A 19171-nucleotide genomic window follows, 5' to 3' on the forward strand; every position below is an offset into this window, starting at 1 on the left:
ATTCATTCTTCTGATCAACACACAGTCTATTTAACCTAAGCAGAGACACAGGCTAGATACTTAATCTTCCCCAGGTTTACAACAAGGCATTTCATATTAGAAGACAAGACACAAAGAAAGTTGAAATATCATGTACCAGGAGAAAATATCCCATCGCCAGAGCCCCCTGGCCAGCCAATGATTTCTCTCATTTTCTTTAGTGTGACATATTCCAAAAGCACAAATACTGGAGCAATTTCATAGGTGAACCTGAAATGTAGTAATGGCCACATTTTACCTCTGTAACTCAAATAAATAATTTACAATCATTACAATAGCTACAGAACTATTTCCTCTTTCGAAACATACATTTACAAGTGTTATGATTATAACATTAAGCAGAGAGAAAATTATTTCAAAAAGGCCTTCCAAAAGGTTTATTTTTTCTATATCCCTTCAGTCAAGAGCTCCGATTACTGACATAACGCACAAGAGGAATTTATTGTATTGAATAAATAAAAAATATTGCAGAGTAACATGATTTAAAATATAATATCTGGTCCCATTTGTCTTTGACATTATGCACAAAAATAAATCAAACATGTCAGAAAAAAATCTCTTTGGTGTTTTAAACATTTTGTCGAGTTTGATTACATGAAAGATATATCAGAACTACTTTCTGTTACATTAAAGTGAACACTCACACTTCAGAAGTTTGTGTCACTATTTTAGTGGCTATTTAATAAAAACAGATTTTCACATAAGAGGTAAAGACTATGGAATATCACTAATAATTATCCTAAATTACATAAAAGCACTTTTGGCTACTTACATGTTAGTATTTGCTGTTGATGTCAGCCAGTCTGCTGCTAATCCAACCATATCCAATCCAGTGGAAAGCTGATTGAAGTATCTAGGATGCCCTGAATAAAATGGAATACTAGAATCAGGATTGCCTCCAATGAAAATGAATTCCTCTCAAACACATGATTTCTCTAGCTAAAGGACCTTGAAAGATCTGTCAGTAACAGGAAATCTGTAAGTAGAAATCCAACATGTACACACGTGTGTATGCGCAAGAACACACACACACACATGCACAAACACACACACCATAAAAGCGTTTCCTCTAACCATGAAGACTACTTTAGGTTTTGATATTTCTTAAAACATACCCTACAAATCTTCCTGTAATCATACCCTATAAAAAATAACAAATGTGGTTTGCAATTCGCACACGAGTTTCTTTTCTATTTTCAATATTTTTGCAAGCTAAAATGCTACTGCAACCCACAGCCATTCAGACAGGTTACTTCTCGTTTACACTCATGCTGCCAGAAGTCCTTTTTTGTTGCAGTCGTTCTGAGAATCAGTCATACCATGACATCTGCCAGGCATGCCAACATTCATAATAATATCAGTGACAAATGGCTAATGATTACAAAAGACAGGGCAAAAATGAGAAAATAGGACACTCCGCTGAGTGATTTGCCCTGGATTCAAAAGGTGATGATTGTCTAAAGATGGCATGGACAGAGCTAATTCTTGTCAATTCTTCTTTGTTAATTATAAACAACAGAGCTCTTTCATAGTTGTGCTTTAAAATAAGGCCACATACAGTCAACATCACTGTTTTATCAACAAGATACATAAAGATATATTCAGTGGACTGATTAGTCCATCGCAAGGCTTATCTAATTAACTTCTAGATCCCTCTAAAACTCTCTAAATGGACTGACATCCACATTCTCCTGAGGCTATTATTTAAAACATGATTACAAATATGTCATTAGCATTCAGTTTTCTCCTCTTGCTCCACAAAAGCCTGTCACTGATAGGTCCGTGATTTGCACAGCAGCAAAAATTTTAGAAGATGGGCCATTATGGAAATAACATCTGATAAAAAGGTATCTTCCACATCCTGGACATCTGTCTAAAGCCTGGGATGTGATCGTCTCTCATCTCCTGCACAGGCGAAACAAGATAAAGGAAGGCAATGGGGAAGAGCAGGGACAAAAGTCAATGGCTAGCTTATCCTGCACTGGAGCGCTCTCTTATCAGCCTCAGGCATGTGGCCGGAGAGTTAGACACGGGAAAAGATAGAAGCTGGGAAGGAGCACATTTTAGCGGGATCAGGACTTGTGCATCTACTGTGCATTCTCCAGCATTATTTTATGTCCTTGTGGCCTCATGGGGTACCTTCTACCTCTGATGCTGACCCCCTCAGTTTACCCATCCATGAAAGGTGAGAAGGCCTTTTTGCTGCTGTGGCCGCTGATGTCTGGAGCAACCCTTCACTCCTCTCTGCGTCACTGACTCCTCATTTCATTATGCTGGCAGCTGAAATCACAGCCGCTTCCTCCCTCCCGATGCTCCTTCATTCCTCCATTTCTCTTTCCCTAAGCCTTTTTTTTTTCAAGTGAGGAAATTAATAAGAATTATCAACTGTATCCATTAATCTATTCTCCTAATTCATATGCATTTTCTGGATGAATGGGGTGTCTATGATTAGACAGTATTTAACTCTAGGGAAACTTGGGAGTGAAAACCTCTGCATAAGATGGAAAGAGATTGTGATGGGTGTGTTGTGCCTCTGGATATCAGAAGGCCAGTCCACCCTGATGATAACTTTCTGTAAATGGTGAAAACAAGTTTGACGCTTTCATCGCTAGGTTTCCCTTCCTCCCTCTATATTTTTTGACCTTGCTCTGCCACTTCACCTGAATCTCTCCTGCCTCAAACATTTCATTCCCTGATCATGATGTGAAAATAGGGAGGGAGATGGTTTGACAGGTCAGATCAACAGGCCCTCTTGATTTCTGGCAGCAATATTCCCCTAATGACATTTGCTCTCGTCCTGTGGCCCCTACAGGCTGCTTCCTAGGGCTGCCCAGCAAATCCAGGCAGGGCTCTCTCCAGGGAATTGTGAGACCTGCCCCCATCGGTCAGCTGTCCCTGCAGCCTTTGGCTTCCTGCTGCTGTCGCCACCCTGCCAGGCCCTGTGATGGGAGCAGAGCACACTGCGTCAGGCATCGGGTGGCCACACACAGCCTGTGCGGCCAGGAAGATGGTGAGCTTGAGATGTGAGAACGGCTGCTTAGACTCAGGGATGCTCCCTGCAGACTAGCAAATGAGCCCGGAAGGATGCGCAGACTCTGGGAACAACCAGCCTCAGGCAACTCTGACCCTGGTGCTCACGATCAGTTGGGAAGAGGCCAAAAGTCGGTCCAAACTGCTCTTTATGTCCTGGCAACATTCACACTAGGGCAGCCTCATTGCTTAATTCCCTTTGTCTGATGGTTTGGTAAAAGATTCAGGACCACATTTAAGTCCTACTCTTCCCCAGCCAGCACCACCACCACCAGCATCAAATCTAATGATCTCTGCAAATGAAAATTATTCTGGAATTCTATCATTCTCTGTTCAGTTTTCTGTGTTCCAACATTTCTTTTTACAGAGGTAATTTTAACAATCCATGAAGACTTCATTTTCCCACTGCCCTTCACTCCTCTCTAAGCTTGGAGCCCAAGTGGAAATTAGGTTAAGGTCTCTCAGTAGAAACAAGATGATAATATGCATTTTACAAAATCATCTCTTGTGGAGCATTAAAGTGCTGGTAGTAGCAGGGATGGCAACTAATTTGAAATACCCTAAATAGTACTAGATGACAAGTATGACAGTTGTAGCACAGAGATCTATAAAGTTGCCTGCTGAACAGAGAAAATGACTGCCATTAATGTTTTGAAATGCTATTTGAAGGAAAAGGCCAGCAGACTAAATATGTTATGAAAACTACTGAGAGATTGAATTGATATGCCTTGCTTAGAAATCCAACTTAATCCATCACATTTTTATCTGAACTTTAAATAAAATGCATTACAATGATACCTAAGAGTTTCATAAGCGTTTTGGCAAAATCTGAGTGTTGAATTAGCCCATCTTTTCCTGGCCTTAAATGCAACACTGATAGACAGAACTATTACTTTCACTGACTTGCAGTTCCCATTATCTTAACTCTTTAGACTGCTTCAGGCACCACTAGCTTTCAAGGATGAAGACACAAAACATTTCCTAAGGTTCTTTTTGGTTTGGTAGCAATACAAACAATAGGCAGCAATTTACTATTAACATATCTAAATATAAGGTATAGGGAATGGGTCAAAAAAATGAATTAAAAGCATCACTTAGGATTGCACTATGAATGCAGGAAAAGCTGAGGAGGGGTAGGAAAATTTTTAATGCCTGGTATAAACATCACGTGGGTTCCTTATGAATGCTGAGGATGATGTCTGATACACCTTCAAAACTCCTATTCCACAGCCTGACTTTGATAGAAATCTATGTCCCAAGGCTTTTTGTATGCCTACCTTTCTTCTCTGTTGGTATAAATAATGTGAACAAAAAGAAAAAAAGAACTGAACTTCTCACAGCAAACATTTTAAGAATGTTTGTTATTGATTAGCATAATACTGTTAATTCATCAGCAAAATATTTGCAATCTAAAAAGATGACGTTTCTATGGTGATGTTCATGTCATATTTCACATTTTTTATTTGCTAGCAAATCTTTTAAAGGCTACACATCAATTTCGATCCATAAAGTCCTCCCCGCCCCCGGAAATTCATTCATACTTATTTTTATTGCCTTAATGAAATGCCATGCCATCTTGTATCAGGATGATTAGAGACAATGTAAAAAGCGAGGTTAATCAAGACCTGGGCAGATGAATAGCTGACTTTGTGTAGATAACATGAAAGCTCGGAATGTACCCAAATAAATGTTATAAACGAAGCTGTAACATGGATGGAATATAAAGAATCCTGTGAAAAGCCAAGAGACCACAAAAGTAGATTTAAAAAAATTTCCCCCTAAGGATATCTGATTTGCCCCTCCCCCGTTTTTCCTTTATCTCACATCCACAGTGGCTGGGAGGAACACACATCCTTATATAACATGGCTGAATTGCTAAGCTAGCCTGTATCATGTCTGCTTGTGTGTTGTGCACATCTCCTTAAAAATAAGTGAAAATCTGAATTCAAATCTGAAAGGTTGGCCATTTGACACAATGTGAAAACATCCCTCCTGCTCAATGATTAATAGGGTGGTGAGTCCTGTTTCTGACCAGTTTTATGCCAAAGAAAATACCAGCACAGCACTGGTATTCGGGCTTTTGTTTGGGTCATACATTTTTGGAGCTTTTATTTCCATATTCTCTTTCTCCATTTGAGTTCTTTCTGCTGGTCCCTGCTGATGAATGTTTACTTCTACACCAGTGGTTAATCTCCGTGTCCAAATACATGCAACGTAAAATCTGATGATTTACACTTAAATCATGTTTCTGACATTATCAACTTCAGAAGCATGAACAATAACAGTGGAAGGTGTTTTGGATTAGAATCATTCTAATACTGACTTTTTTACGTGATGAAAATAACTTTGCAATTTTGAAAATATCAGTAACTCCATCAAACAAAACATTTTATAGAAAAAAAGTAAAATAAAAATTGTAAAAGAAAAAAGAGCTTTATTATTTTCGATGAGACAATACCTGTTTTAATTGCGTATTTTAGAGTTGTTTGGCAATGCATCAAAATTTCCTCCAAATTTTGTGGTTGGTCTGCCAATTCCCAATTATATTCTTGGAGAAGCTCATTAGGATAATGGAAATCAATCACTTTGGTTGATCTATCGAAACTTTTCACCACATACTGAAGTAAAATGTTCACAACATCTTGCAGAAACGCCAAAGTTGGCCTTTCTCCATCACACGCCGGCAGCAGGTCTAAAGAATGGAATTAAAATGCCACATTTTAATTTTACTGTGAAAATGTTCAAGGCAAGATCTTGATGAGGCAATAACATTTCTTTGAATTGAGAGATTTCATGTTAAACAAAGCTTTTGGAAACGCAGAACATTTTTCTTAAAAAGGAGACATTTTTCAAAGGTGAAGGGAATGAATGAGAGAAATTACGACTTTTCCTCTTCCCCAAATTAATTACTGCATTTCAATTCATAACTTATATTGTTTACTTTCTTTTTTTGAAGAGGGTGTGTCTCCGTTTATCTGCTTCACAGGAGTTCGTCCTAAACGTTGTTTCTCAGTAAGCCATCTTACATGTTTACGGAAATATTTCACGTCAGAAGTGTTTGGATGCCTTCGGGCAAACCAAGTGGAGCACTAGTATCTCTGGTCGGCTAGGAAGGCCCGCTGTTTCTAAAGTGTGTGTGTGTGTGTGTGTGTGTGTGTGTGTGTGTGTGTGTGTGAGAAAGAGAGAGCGTGTGCGTGTGTGTGTCTGCATGTGTGTGCGCGGGCGTACATTTGGGAGACGGTGTGTAAGCGCACGGGGGTAAAACTTGGCGCGCGGGTTTCATGTGAATGGAATCGTTCTCTTGTGCGATCGCAGCTACAAATCACTCTCGTGATCTAAAGACCTAAAAAAATCATGCAATTCTTCATTCTCGGGCACATGTGGAAACCGAGTCCCACCAGAGGCCCCAGCGGCCTAGGGAAGGCAGCCGTCATCGATTCAGTGCGCGCACGAGCGCCTGGGTCATCCGCCACCCGCCACCCCAAGGGCCGCGCTGGGGGAAGAGCGCCATGGCCTCAGAGCCCTCTTGGAACTCAGAGGCCAGGTTCGGGGGCTTGGACCCAGCCGGCAGGTCCCGCATTTCTTGCTTTCATCTAAAGATTCTGGCAGGTCCAGCCTCCGCCGCCACCTGGACGCCCGTGTCGGGTTCTCAGCGCCGGGTCCCCACCGGCTGAGGTGGGCGGGGCAGAGAGAGGGGCAGGGGGGCCCCGGGGCTCCGCGAGGAGCCTTTACCTGTTGCGTAGAGAAACCCGTAGTTGACATCCGCTTTGGGGCAGCTGCAGGGCTTCTGGTCGCAGGCGCAGGCGGCCTTTCGGGCGGCGACCCGCGGGGGTTGGCTCCCGCCGCTCTCCGCCGGCTTCTCGGCGTCTCCGTAGAGCAGGGCTGGGTAAGGACACCGAGCGCGGGCCTCGTCAATCCTCCGCCGGGCCCGGCTTCCTCGCTCCCGCCCACCCGCAGCCAGGAAACCCCGACTCCGCTGACCCGGATGCGGAGGTGAGAAGACGGCTTGGACCCCGCACTTCTTGGTCGGGCAGCGAGCGCACGACCTTGCCCGCCCCTGTCCCTGGGCACTCACCGCACAGTTTGTTTCCGATGCCGCCCGTGAACTTCTGAGCCACTTGGCACCAGGCTCGCGCTGCAAGGAAGGACAGGCAGGCGGACAGCGAGGCGGAAAGAGAACAGCAGACGGACGTGTGAAATTTCGTTCTGTGTGAACATCAATCAGTCCTGGGTCCGGGAAGGGGCTGCATTCCTCCTGGGGGCCACTCAGGACTCGGTGAGGCCGGCAGGTGCGGGAGGCAAGAGGGAGCCTGGCGGGCCGGGCCAGCCCTCATTTACTTGATCTGTTTCCCAAGGAGAAGCCCACACCGCTGCCCTTCCAGGTGCCAGTCGGCTCAGGCAAACTCCTCTCCCTGCCAAGCTTGGACGAGTTTTCCTAAATACTGAAGCTATCCATTTTTTCGCAGACTGTCTTTCTAGACCAAGAAATCTCTCACCTTTCCCATTTTTTTTTCTATCTTCACGGTCACTCCGTCCCTCCCCAGGGTCCAGACACCTGGATTTTAGCAGCGTCCCAGGCCCATGGAATTCCATGTCCCCGAGACACCGCGGTCTTTGGGGGGCTCTTCGAACCTTCTGTGGAAGGGACCCGAGACTATTTGGGCGTCTTCCCAGGGAACAAGAGGCTGTAGAGGTCTTGAGCTCTTGGGCCGTCAAGGACTTAGCCCAAAAGCAGGGAGAAGCGCCCGAAGAAGTTTCCTGTTGCGGGTGGAAAAACCTCCTTCGTCTTCTCCGTAGCCCCGCAAACCCCAGACCACCGCAAAACTCTCCCGCCGCACGTCCCCGTTCTCCTTCCTACCTGTGCCGGGATTCTCGGAATCCCCGGAGCCATTTTCCGACCCGAAGGACCAAAAGCCAGAGCCCGGAGATGCCATCGGCTTTGGAGACTGGAGCAGTTCGCCTGCGAGTGCGAGCTGCGGGCGAGCAGCCTTGGGCTTGGCCCTGTGCGCGCGTGCGTGCCCGTGTGGCGGGAGGAGGGCACAGCCCGAGGACCCGCGGAGCTGAGCGGCGAGCGTGGGTGTCACGCAGGAACAGAAAACGCGCGTGTCTGAGTGTGCGTGTGTGTATGAGAGCTGGAGGCAGGGTTTAGGGACGTGGCAATGCTTTGGAAGCCGGGAAGCCTTAAAAGGGACGGGTACTACCTGAGGGTTCTCAGAGCCTGGACTCAGGAAAGCGCGGAGAGCCCCAGAGCATTTGAAGGAAAGGGAGTCCAGTGGGGATGAATGAGGGGGCGGCGGAGGAAAAAAACACGGGAGAGGGAGGGGGCTGAGTCGTGAGGATCCGAGGCAGACCGTGCACGCCAGCTGGAGTCAGAGTGAGGGGGTGGAAGGTGTGCCAGCGCGTCCTCGGGCGAGCCAGAGGCGGGAAGTGCGGGCGGCCGCTGTCCCGGGTGCTGCCACAGCCGCTGCGCCCCAGCGTCAGCGAGGGGCAGACTGGGGAGACCTCGGCGAGGCGGGGAAGCGTGGCCCAGAGGGGTTTTCTGTGTGCATCGATTGGGGTGTTGTTTGAGGTCTGGCTCCTGTTGAGGGGAAGGAAGCGGGGTTCCCGCGCCGCCCTCCTCCGAGCGGGTGCTGAGGTCGCTGCGACCTCGGGAGCTCTCGCCCCGGGCCGGCATCAGGCGCCGTTCACGAGCCTGGGGAGGGGACGGCGGGGGAAGGGCTCCTACCCGCTGATGGGCTCATTTCAGCGCCTTAGTAGAGCCTGACGCCTGCCCGCTGAAGCGCGCCGTCCCCGGGGGCGCACTGTTCCTGCGCAGCCAAGGGCTAGATCGCGGGACCCACCGTCCAGCCTCTGAGTGACGGCTGGGAAGAATGACTGCTGATTGAGGCAATTAAAATCCACGCTGGAGTCTAGAGGACCTCGGGCTGGGGAAAAAAATAAAACGAATGGAAACTTCTTGGAAGGGAACGAGACAGAGCGGCCAGAGTGGGCAGGATTGATGGCGGGTGGGGGATGGAATCAGGGTATTTGGTGACCTTGGCCCGCGGAGGCGTGGAAGGGCCCGCGGCTGGCGTGGAAGGGGAATCTGTGTGTGCCTGGGAGGAGAGAACAGGGTTTCCAACTAAGCAATCTCGGCTTTCCAAATCCGAGTAGGAAAGAAGGCATCCCCTGCAGGGCTCTCGTTTCAAGGGACTTCAAACCATTGCCCCCACTCGCCCCCAGAGAATCTTCGCGGCAGCGCCCGGGAGCGCGAGATTGGCCCTCTCTGAGGCTTATTAGTAAGGGTTTTCTCTTTTTCTGGTAAAGAAAGGAGGAGAAAGTCAGAATCTTTTTGATGATTTCCTTTCTACAAAAAGCTGTTACAGACAGGGAGGACGCCCTGAGGATTGGGAGCCCTTTGACGGTTTACGCTGCATTCTCCTGGCAGTGGAGATGAACTTCAAGTGCACCTCGCATCTCCGGGGCTCTGGGGGAGAGGGAGGGAGTGAGAGAAGGGAGGAAAGGGCTGACTGAGGTCGGCTTCCCGAGGCGGCTGCCTTCCCCGCGCCTGGCCAGAGCGCCTGTCATTTCCATTGTGTTCACAAGCCGTTTTCTTTTTCTGACCTCCTGAACCAGCTACCAAAGCTGCTACCAAAACAGAGACCCGGGGATCCCGTCTGGGCGAGCACCTCTCGACCCTCGCTTAGAAGGGACATCCTGGGGCACATGTTGGACGCATACAGGCCCAAGTCCTCTATCCTGGAGCACAACTGTCCCTGGTCAGTTCTTTCCACAAAGCGCTGTCTTCTTCTGGCGTGCCTGAGTCCAGGGGTTCCCTGAGGAGTCATGGGATCCACACTAGGGCAGCTGGGTCCAGGCACCAGGATGAGAGCAGGGAACCAGTGGGGCCTTGATAGGGTCCTGCCGAAGGCTAGCGCTGAGCGCGCTAGGTGGAGAAGTCTGGACCAGGCTGTGGGAGCCTGGGTGGTCGAAAACTCAGAGCTCAATTTGGCTCCTCCTTTTCGCTCTCCTGGCTCTGACACTCCAGGTCACCACGATAACAACTCCGGAAACCTAAAGACTTGCGGTTCAGCCATCTGCACTTCAGGCATGGCAGCTCTGCAGCTCTCTCCAGCCTCGCAGAGGCTGGTTCTTTGTTGAAATCCATATCAAGTCCTGCAGAGGTTTTGCTTCAAGCCAGCAGTCTAAGGTTGCAGAACTTTCTACTATGGATGAGTGGTTGAAAACATAAAGGTTCTTAAAAACAAGCGTTTAAAACACACAAAACCCCTGAAGAAGAAACAGATGAAAACACCCGAATTTAACTGATTTTTTTTTTCTTTTTGGTAAAGCCATGGCTTCAAGTGCTACCGTTTACATTAAATCCCACAGCTCTGGAGCACTTTCGATCTAATGGTGGTATTTACATTTTTTATTTAAACGCACCCTACTTCAGATGCAGACGGGGATCTGATTTGTCTTTGCTGAAGGCTGTCCCTCCCTAGACCGTAATTTGCTTTGTAATGACTTTCATTTCACTGAAGAGCCCATTCCCCCTCTCCAGGACTTGGGGTTGGAGATAACAAAAGAGCTCTGGGAGGTAATAATTACAGTCATTAGTTCACAAAGGAGGCAGCCAGTGAATGGGAAGGGAAGGCGGCCAGTGCTGGGGGAAAGATTTGGAAAGCCCTTCCTCAGATGAGGGAGACAGACCCAATCCTCCAGCTTGTAGGGACAGTTTCCTTAGGTGTCTGTGGTTTACTAAGATGCATCTCAGGCTCACCCAAAGAAGAGTGTCTGGCACACATTTTCCTCTGTCCTTCCCATGCTTAAGTATCAAAGGACAGAGAAAGAAGGGAAGATGGAAAGAAAAGGAGAGGAAACAAAGAACCATGGAAGAGCACAAAAACACTGCAACCAAGCATTCACCAAGCCTTTGCCATTCTCTTCTCTATTCTCACTTAAAACATTGGTGCAGGGAAAATTCAGGGAGGGAGTCTGTTGCCTCCCTCCCTAAATTCTCCCTACACCAATAGAAGTAATAGAAGGGGCTGAGTGCCAGGGCTCTTGTCTTCAGGGGCCACCCCAGAAGGAAGCCAAGAAGGAAGCCAGGCAGAAAAGCTGAGCTCAGCTTACTGCTCCTTACCCCTGGCCCCTGCTCCACCCTCACCACAAACCCAGGCCTTCTGGAGGCAAGTGGACAGCTGGCTAGAGGTGGAAGGGGGCCAGGCCACTTTGGGTTTTAGACACCCCTGCCCCTCCCATCCCTTCTCTGGTGATCTGCTGTGCTGGTTTCCTGGGTTTCCAAGGCTGCTCAGTGCATTCACACAGCTGAGAGTCACTCCTTACTTTTCAGTCGCAAACCCAGTGAGGCTGTGCCGCTAATCCAGGGAAAAAGAAGGCCTGGAGTGCACTTGGACTCTGCCCTGCCATAGCTGCAGGTTTCCCCTTGGCCACATTGCATCTGTAAAATGAAGAGTTGTCTCTGGGGACCTTTTGGTGCCAACTCTTTGAGTTGGAGAGATGCCCTGTGGACCAGCGGTACAACAAACCTTCTGAGCCCCCTGCACGTGCCCTCACTCACTCCTTGAATATTTCCCCAGAGTCTTTTGACTCCGGCCTGTGGGTGCAGGAGCCAAGGGCACCTACACAAGAAAGCCCCATCCTGGTCAGAACCCTTCTTCCTATTCCATGCAACAACCTCATCACCTGTCCTCACCCTCTCCAGGTTGCTTAGATGAGAATGTCAGTTTCATAAAACAGTTTAAGCTGGGTTTTAGAATAAGGTGCGGTCAACCCAGTAATGCAAACTGTCCACCCACTAGCCTCCCCCATTTTAAATACACACAGAGTTGGAGTAGCAAAGATGGCCCCAAATCTGCAGACTGGGAGAACCTGAAATCTGACAGTAGTGGGGTGGAACTGTCAGATTTATAGATGGGGCCAAAGACAGCCACACAGATTGGGAAGGCATCGTGCAGGCAAGCATGTGTGGTGTGTTGGGGATTTAGAGATTGGAGGCCTCTGCGTTTGTGTGGCAAGGGGTTTTAGCTTAGATTGTGTTTGTCTGAAGTGGCTGGGTGGTGCTGGGAGTTTGCTGATGAAGGCACCTCAACTCCCCTCCTTGGGCATTGTCACCATCACAGCCTTATAGCAGAAGCCCCAGAGGGGAAAATGAGGGATCAGTCACGCAAACCACTGGTTTTCCAAGGCACTTCCTTTATTTAGCAACCTTAATAACCAAAGGAAGAGAAAGAGCAAGTTTGAGATGAAGTACATCTTCGAAATTCTCCCCGCCCCTCCCGGGCTTTTTTCTCTTAAGATTCAACCGCTAGCATGTGTTCTGTTGGCTAAGAAAAGCCGTTTCCAAGAAAAAAATCTGTGAAGTCACCCCAAATGAGAGAGGGGTTGGCGAGATCCCAGACGCAGTGGAGGCCACAGGAGTAGAAAAAAAAAAAAAAAAAAAAAAAGAACAAAGAGATCGATTCAGGGATGCCCCAACTGGCGGGCTGGTGAAAAAGGAAGGTGTGGGAGTTCGGAGAGAAGGCGTCGGGGGAGGTTTCCCCAGGGCTCCCAGGTCTCTTCTTTCGGGGCACAGAAGGCCGGCCCGGGCACTTGAGAGCCGAGCGCAGCAGGCAGCCTCTGCGGAGATCAGGGCCGCAGCTTCAGTGTCTGCTGGTGCCAACCCCAGAGTGCCTGCTCGGCCTCTGCTGCCCTGCAGGCTCGAGGGCCTTCCGACGGCGGTGTCGGCCTTGTTGCGCGGCTAGGACTGCTGGACTAGGCGCCGGCGCTGGGAGGTTTTGCGCAGGAGCCTCCTGAAGTCGTAGGGGTTGGCTGCTGCCCCTCTCTCCTCCTCCTTCTCCTCCTTCTCCTCGGGGCTCTCCGCCGCCCAGCACCTGCAAGCGAAACCCAGGGCCCGAGTGTCAACCGCACCACATTGAGCAGCGCGTCCCCACCTACCCCGAGTTAGGCGGGTCCTCTTCCTCTCACGTTCCGCCTACCGCGGACGTTTAGGAAAGGCACAATTGAAATGACTGGATAATGGCCAAACGTATCTGCGATAATTCTCAGCAAGTTTTCAAAACTCCTTTAAGCTGAGGAGAAGAGGGGCTGGTGGAGCCTGGTGATGGTGTTTAGATACGTGCTAAGTAAAGCTTCAGAAGGTGCAGTTTGGAAAGGTGAGTTTGGATTGCAATAATTCACAACCAAAAAACAAATATTTATTTTAATACCTTAATTTTAACACACTTTGGTCAAACACAAAAAACTCAAATTGCCCAAATAGACACTCAATATTTTCAATTTTAAAACTGCTCAGATGTTTCTTTAAAAAATGCTCGCTCAAAATCTGACCAACTGCTCTGGTAGTGGCACCAAGAGCTATGGGCCCTGTTGGCTTTTTCAGTGTTTCAGTGTTTTGAATGAGGTTGCTGGGCTAACTTTCTGAATCCGTTGCTGGGAACCCCTGCCAGTGTTTACCTTTAGATTTTGCAGCTTGTCTGGGAAGTGGGGTATTCCCTAAATATGCAACTACATAGATTCATTCACTCCTCACTCATTCATTCATTCACTGAGCACCTGCTAAGCACCATCCACCAGTGTAAGTGACGGGTGAGCAGGAGTCCTTGCTGTCATGGAGTTTATAGTCTAGTGCAGGAGAGACCCACAGACAACTTGAAAACACCAGGTGGTGAGAGGTGCTGCACAGAAAAGTAAAGCTGGGTAATGGGGAAAGAGTGGTGTGTGTGTGTGCATGTGTGTGTGTACAGGCAATTCCATACAGGGTGGCTGGAAAGGCCTCTCTGATAAGGTGATATATGAAGAGAGACCTGAAGGAAGAGAGTGAGTAAGCCATGCGGATCTCGTGGGGAAGGGCAGTACTTCCAGGAGGATAGATCAAGCAACGTAAAGGCCGCAAGACTAGGGTATACACATTGTGTTCAAGGAACAGCAAGGAGGCCACTGTGGCTTGAAAAGAGTAAGCAAGAGAGGGAAATAGCAAGAGATGAGAGAAGGAGGAATGAGGATAGAGTGTTCAGATAATTTAGTGTTCAGATAATTTGGGACCACCTCAAGGACTTGACTTCTACTTACAGTGAGATAAACATTGAAGGGTTCTGTGCAGAGGAATCATGCATAACAGGATCTGTCTACCAGGATGAAAGCAGGAAGGCCTGTTAAGAGATTCTGTAGTAATCCAAGCAAGACTGATAGTGGCTTACACTAGGCTTGTGGAGGAGGAGGTGAGAACTGGCCAGATTCTAGTCATACTTGGAAGCAGAACTGAAAGGGTTGGCTCACTGATGGATTAAACTGGGGTGTGAAAGAGAAGAACCAAGAATGTCCCCAAGGCTTTTGGCTTAAACAACTGGAAGGATACTGTCATTTAATAAGATGGGGAATACTGCAGAGAAACATAATTTTTGCAGTGGGATAAAGATTTTAGGTTTGGTTATGCTAAGTTAGAGATATTTATTAGATAATTCAAGAGGATTTCAAATATATGAGTCATGGCAAGGGTAGATATTTCAATTCACAAATTTTAAGTACAAAGACAATTTCCTTCCTTCCTTCCTTCCTTCCTTCCTTCCTTCCTTCCTTCCTTCCTTCCTTCCTTCCTCCCTCCCTTCCCTTCCCTTCCTCCCTTCTCTCTCTCTCTTTCTCACTCTGTCACCCAGGCTAAAGTGAAATGGTACAATAACAGCCTCACTGCAGTCTCAACCTCCAAAGCTCAATTGATCCTCCAGCCTCAGCTTCCTGAGTAGCTGGTACTACAGGCGTGAGCCACTACGCCTGGATACTTAAAAAAGTATTTTTATGTTTTTGTAAAGACAGGATCCCACTAATGTTACCCAGGCTGGTCTTGAACTTCTGGGCTCAAGTGATCCTCCTGTCTTAGCATTCCAAAGTGCTGGGATGACAAGCATGACCCACAGTGCCAGGCCAGGAATTTTAAGTACACAGACAATATTTAAGGTCATGAGAGTGCATGTTGATAAAGCAAAGGACTGGGACACTCCATTATTGAGAGATCAGTGAAATGAGAAAAGTCAGCAGGAAGAATGAGAAATAGCAGCCAGTAAGGCAAGAGGCAAACCAAGAGAAGTGCTGTCCTGAAGGCCAATGAATGAAGTACTTAAAGAAAAAATGAGTAACATAGGTGTAAAATCACCGAGCATGGCAAAACGGAGGTCACTGTTGACCTTGTCAGAGGCAATTTCAGTGTTGTGCTGGGAGAGGAAACCTGAGTGAAGCGGCTCAAAAGAATAGGAAGAAAGAATGTGCAGGAGGTAGTATCATTACTCTTTCACGTTTTATTTATTTACTATACTGAAGAGCAGAAAAAGTGGGTGGTTGTAAAAGGGGGATTGGGTCAAGGGTGTATTTTATGATGGATCTGAATGCATCATGTTCACTAATTGCCAGAAATGATTTGGTACAGAGAACAAACATTCAAGGTGCAGAAGACAGAGGGGACAATTGCAGGACAATGCCCTTGAGTCAGTGATAGGACTTGAATTCAGTGCACAAAGGGAAGGTTTCACTTTAGCTAGGAGGGTGGAAAGGTCATCCATAATATCCTGAGGGAAATAGATGGGTAAGTGGTAGGATAGATTCAGCATGTGTCTGTTATCTGCTACTGTTATAAGATAAGGTTGTCAGCAGAGAGCTAGGAAGTTTGGAGGGTTTGAGGAGAGAGGAGGAAGTTTGAAAGAGTGGACCGGGAAAGTGGCATAAAGGATTTTTAGGGAAATGTAATATTGCAAAGTAACTAAGGGCCTGCCTAAGGTGTGGTCATAATTTTAAGTGGGATTAAATTGTTCTGATTTTACTCAGCATTGGAGTTTACCAGTTGAATATAATTGAAGGAGAGAGGGCAAGGCCATTGGAAGTATATGCAAATGAATGAAAATAATGATGAAAGGAGAGGTCTAGAACGTGGCCTGCAGATGGAATATGCTTTTATTCTGGTCCATTCTGAATAGGGAATTAAAAGGCAAAGAAAAAGAAAAAGACCTTTGGCAAGGTCTTTCAGGACACCCTGAGCCCAGTGGATACTTGACAGGGAAGGTCAAGTAGCATCATGATGGGTATTGAAGGAGCAGATCATCCTCTTTTGAGTTACTGACTTGAATTTTCATACCTATTCAGCTTATTTCTGTTGTAAGAATATTAAATGTCAACTATCTGCCAGGTATATCACACACATTATTTCTAATTCTAAGGAAAACTCTGCAAGGCCTTAGATTCTTGTTATTCTCAATTTGCAGATGAGAAAACAGACTGATCCTAGTTGCTATGGCTAGTCAGAAATGGAGTGCAGATTCAAACCCGCGTCTATAGGTCTCAAATCTTATGCTTTCCTCCTTGTATCTTTTTGCCTCTTTTTTTGTTCATGCTTCTTTCACAATTCTCCTGTTTCTTAGATGAGGCACTTGTGTTCCATCTTATTTTCCCCTTTTCATCCTCCATTGGTCTTTTTGCCATAATTAAAACCTGCTTATGCCCTAAACAACCCACATCTCTCACCATTGCCCAACAGAGACCCCACTAGGTCCCATCTTCAGAGGAGACAAGCAGATGTCAGCCTCTTGTTGTCCTCTTTTTCTCTAGTGTCATTCTCTAATCACTGATTGCCTGCCATCAGCTTTCATTCATTTAGTCCATGAGAACAATGAACTATCAACAACAACAACAACAAAAAATCAAGAAAACAATCTCACTTACAGTAGCTACAAAAAATACTTAGGAATAAATTTAACCAAGGAGGTAAAAGACCTATACACTGAAAAGTATAAAACACTGATGAATGAAACTGCAGATGACACAAATAAGTGGAAAGATATTCCCTGTTCATAGATCAGAATAATTAATATTGGTAAAATGCTCATACTACCCAAAGCAATCTACAGATTCAATGGAATCTCTATCAAAATTCCAATGACAGTCTTCACAAATATAGGAAAATCAATCCTAAAATTTATATAGAACCACAGAAGACCCCAAATAGTCAAAGCTATCTTGAGCAAAAAGAAGAAATCTGGGAGATATCACACTACCTGATTTCAAACTGTATTAAAAAGCTATAGTAAGTAAAACAGCATGGTACTGGCATAAGAACAGATGCATAGACCAATGGAACAGAATAGAGAGCCCAGAAATAAATCCAACATTTACAGTCATTTGATTTTCAACAAAGATGCCAGAAACACACAATGGGGAAAGGACAGTCTCTTCAATAAATGGTGTTGGAAAAACTGCATGTCCACATGCAGATGAATGAAATTAGATTGTTATCTCACTTACAAAAAGCAATCTCACACACAAAAATCAATTCCAAATGGATTAAAGACTTAAACATAAGACATGAAACTGCAAAACTACTAGAAGAAAATATAGGGGCTAGCTCATGTGATGCTGCCTAAAAAGAGAAAAGAAAAGAAACAAATTATAAGGGAAAAGCTCCATGACATTCGTCTGGACAATGATTGTGATCTCAAAAGCACTGGCAACAAAAGCAAAAAATAGACAAATGGGATTATATCAAACTAAAATAAACATTTCTGAAAAGAAGACTGAGAAATGGTCAACATGTATATGAAAAAATGCTCAATATCACTAATCATAGGGGAAACGCAAATTACAAACACAATGAGATATCATCTCATACCTGTTAGGATGGTTACTATAAAAAAGATGAAAGGTTACAAATGTCGGCAAAGGTGGGGAGAAAAGGGAAACTCTTGCACATCATTGGTGGGAATGTCAATTAGTACAGCCATTATGGAAAAGAGTATGGCAGTTCCTCAAAAAATTAAAAACAGGCTGGGCGTGGTGGCTCACACCTGTAATCTCAGCACTTTGGGAGGCCAAGGTGGGCAGATCACCCGAGATCAGGAGTTTGAGACCAGCCTGGCCAACATGGCGAAACCCCATCTCTACTAAAAATACAAAAACTAGATGGCTGTGGTGGCAGGCACCTGTAATCCCAGGTACTTGGGAGGCTGAGGCAGGAGAATCACTTGAACCTGGGAGGTGGAGGTTGCAGTGAGCTGAGATCATGCCATTGAACTTCAGCCTGGGTGACAGAGCGAGACTGTGTCTCAAAATAAATAAATAAATAAGTAAATAATAAAATAAAATAAAAATATGATCCTACTTCTGGGTATATATCCAAAGGAAATGAAATCAGTATGTTAAAAAGAGATATGGGCTGGGCGCTGTGGCTCACGCCTGTAATCTTAGCACTGTGGGAGGCCAAGGCGGGTGGATCAATTGATGTCAGGAGTTCGAGACCAGCCTGGCCAACATGGTGAAACTGTGTCTCTACCAAAAATATAAAAATTAGCCGGGCATGGTGGCATGTGCCTGTAATCCCAGCTACTCGGGAGGCTGAGGCAGAAGAATTGCTTGAACCTGGGAGGCAGAGGTTGCAGTGAACCGAGATTGCACCACTATACTCCAGCCTGGATGACAGAGCGAGACGCACTCAAAAAAAAAAAAAAAAAAAAAGAAGATCTGCACTCAGCTGTTCATTGCAACATTATTCACAAGAGCCAAGATATGGAATCAACTTAAGAGTCCATCAATGAACGCTCAATAAATTCGGTATTGATGGAATGTACCTCAAAATAATAAGAGCTATTTATGACAAACCCACAGCTAATATCATACTGAATGGGCAGAAACTGGAAAAATTCCCTTTGAAAACTGGCACAAGACAGGGATGCCCTCTCTCACCACTCCTATTCAACATAGTGTTGGAAGTTCTGGCTAGGGCAATCAGGCAAGAGAAAGAAATCAAGGGTATTCAGTTAGGAAAAGAAGAAGTCAAATTGTCCCTGTTTGCAGATGACATGATTGTATACTTAGAAAACCCCATTGTCTCAGCCCAAAACCTTCTTAAGCTGATAAGCAACTTCAGCAAAGTCTCAGGATACAAAATTAATGTGCAAAAATCACAAGCATTCTTATACACCAGTAACAGACAAGCAGAGAGCCAAATCAGGAATGAACTTCCATTCACAATTGCTTCAAAGAGAATAAAATACCTAGGAATCCAACTTACAAGGGATGTAAAGGACCTCTTCAAGGAGAACTACAAACCACTGCTCAGTGAAAT

The 19171-nt window shown here is 46.0% G+C and overlaps 2 protein-coding genes across 2 annotated transcripts in view; both read right to left on the bottom strand.

The window, feature by feature from the left end:
* GAD2 (glutamate decarboxylase 2) overlaps positions 1-8510 on the bottom strand; it is an 89071-nt gene extending 80561 nt beyond the window's left edge. Inside the window, exons 1-6 of the mRNA XM_023194847.1 lie at positions 7928-8510; positions 7145-7204; positions 6802-6951; positions 5528-5761; positions 812-902; positions 137-249 (exon numbers count right to left, since the gene is read on the bottom strand). Coding sequence (XP_023050615.1) covers positions 137-249; positions 812-902; positions 5528-5761; positions 6802-6951; positions 7145-7204; positions 7928-8003 — 724 coding nt within the window. The 5' untranslated portion in view covers positions 8004-8510. The remainder of the gene's footprint in view (positions 1-136; positions 250-811; positions 903-5527; positions 5762-6801; positions 6952-7144; positions 7205-7927) is intronic.
* A 3738-nt stretch (positions 8511-12248) lies between these two features.
* The window catches only part of MYO3A (myosin IIIA), a 263818-nt gene continuing 256895 nt past the window's right edge, over positions 12249-19171 (bottom strand). The window contains exon 35 of the mRNA XM_023194848.2: positions 12249-12944. Within this exon, the coding sequence (XP_023050616.1) occupies positions 12812-12944 (133 nt within the window). The 3' untranslated portion in view covers positions 12249-12811. The remainder of the gene's footprint in view (positions 12945-19171) is intronic.

The sequence above is a fragment of the Piliocolobus tephrosceles genome, chromosome 9 (genome assembly GCF_002776525.5).
Source record: "Piliocolobus tephrosceles isolate RC106 chromosome 9, ASM277652v3, whole genome shotgun sequence".
Lineage (NCBI taxonomy): Eukaryota > Metazoa > Chordata > Mammalia > Primates > Cercopithecidae > Piliocolobus > Piliocolobus tephrosceles.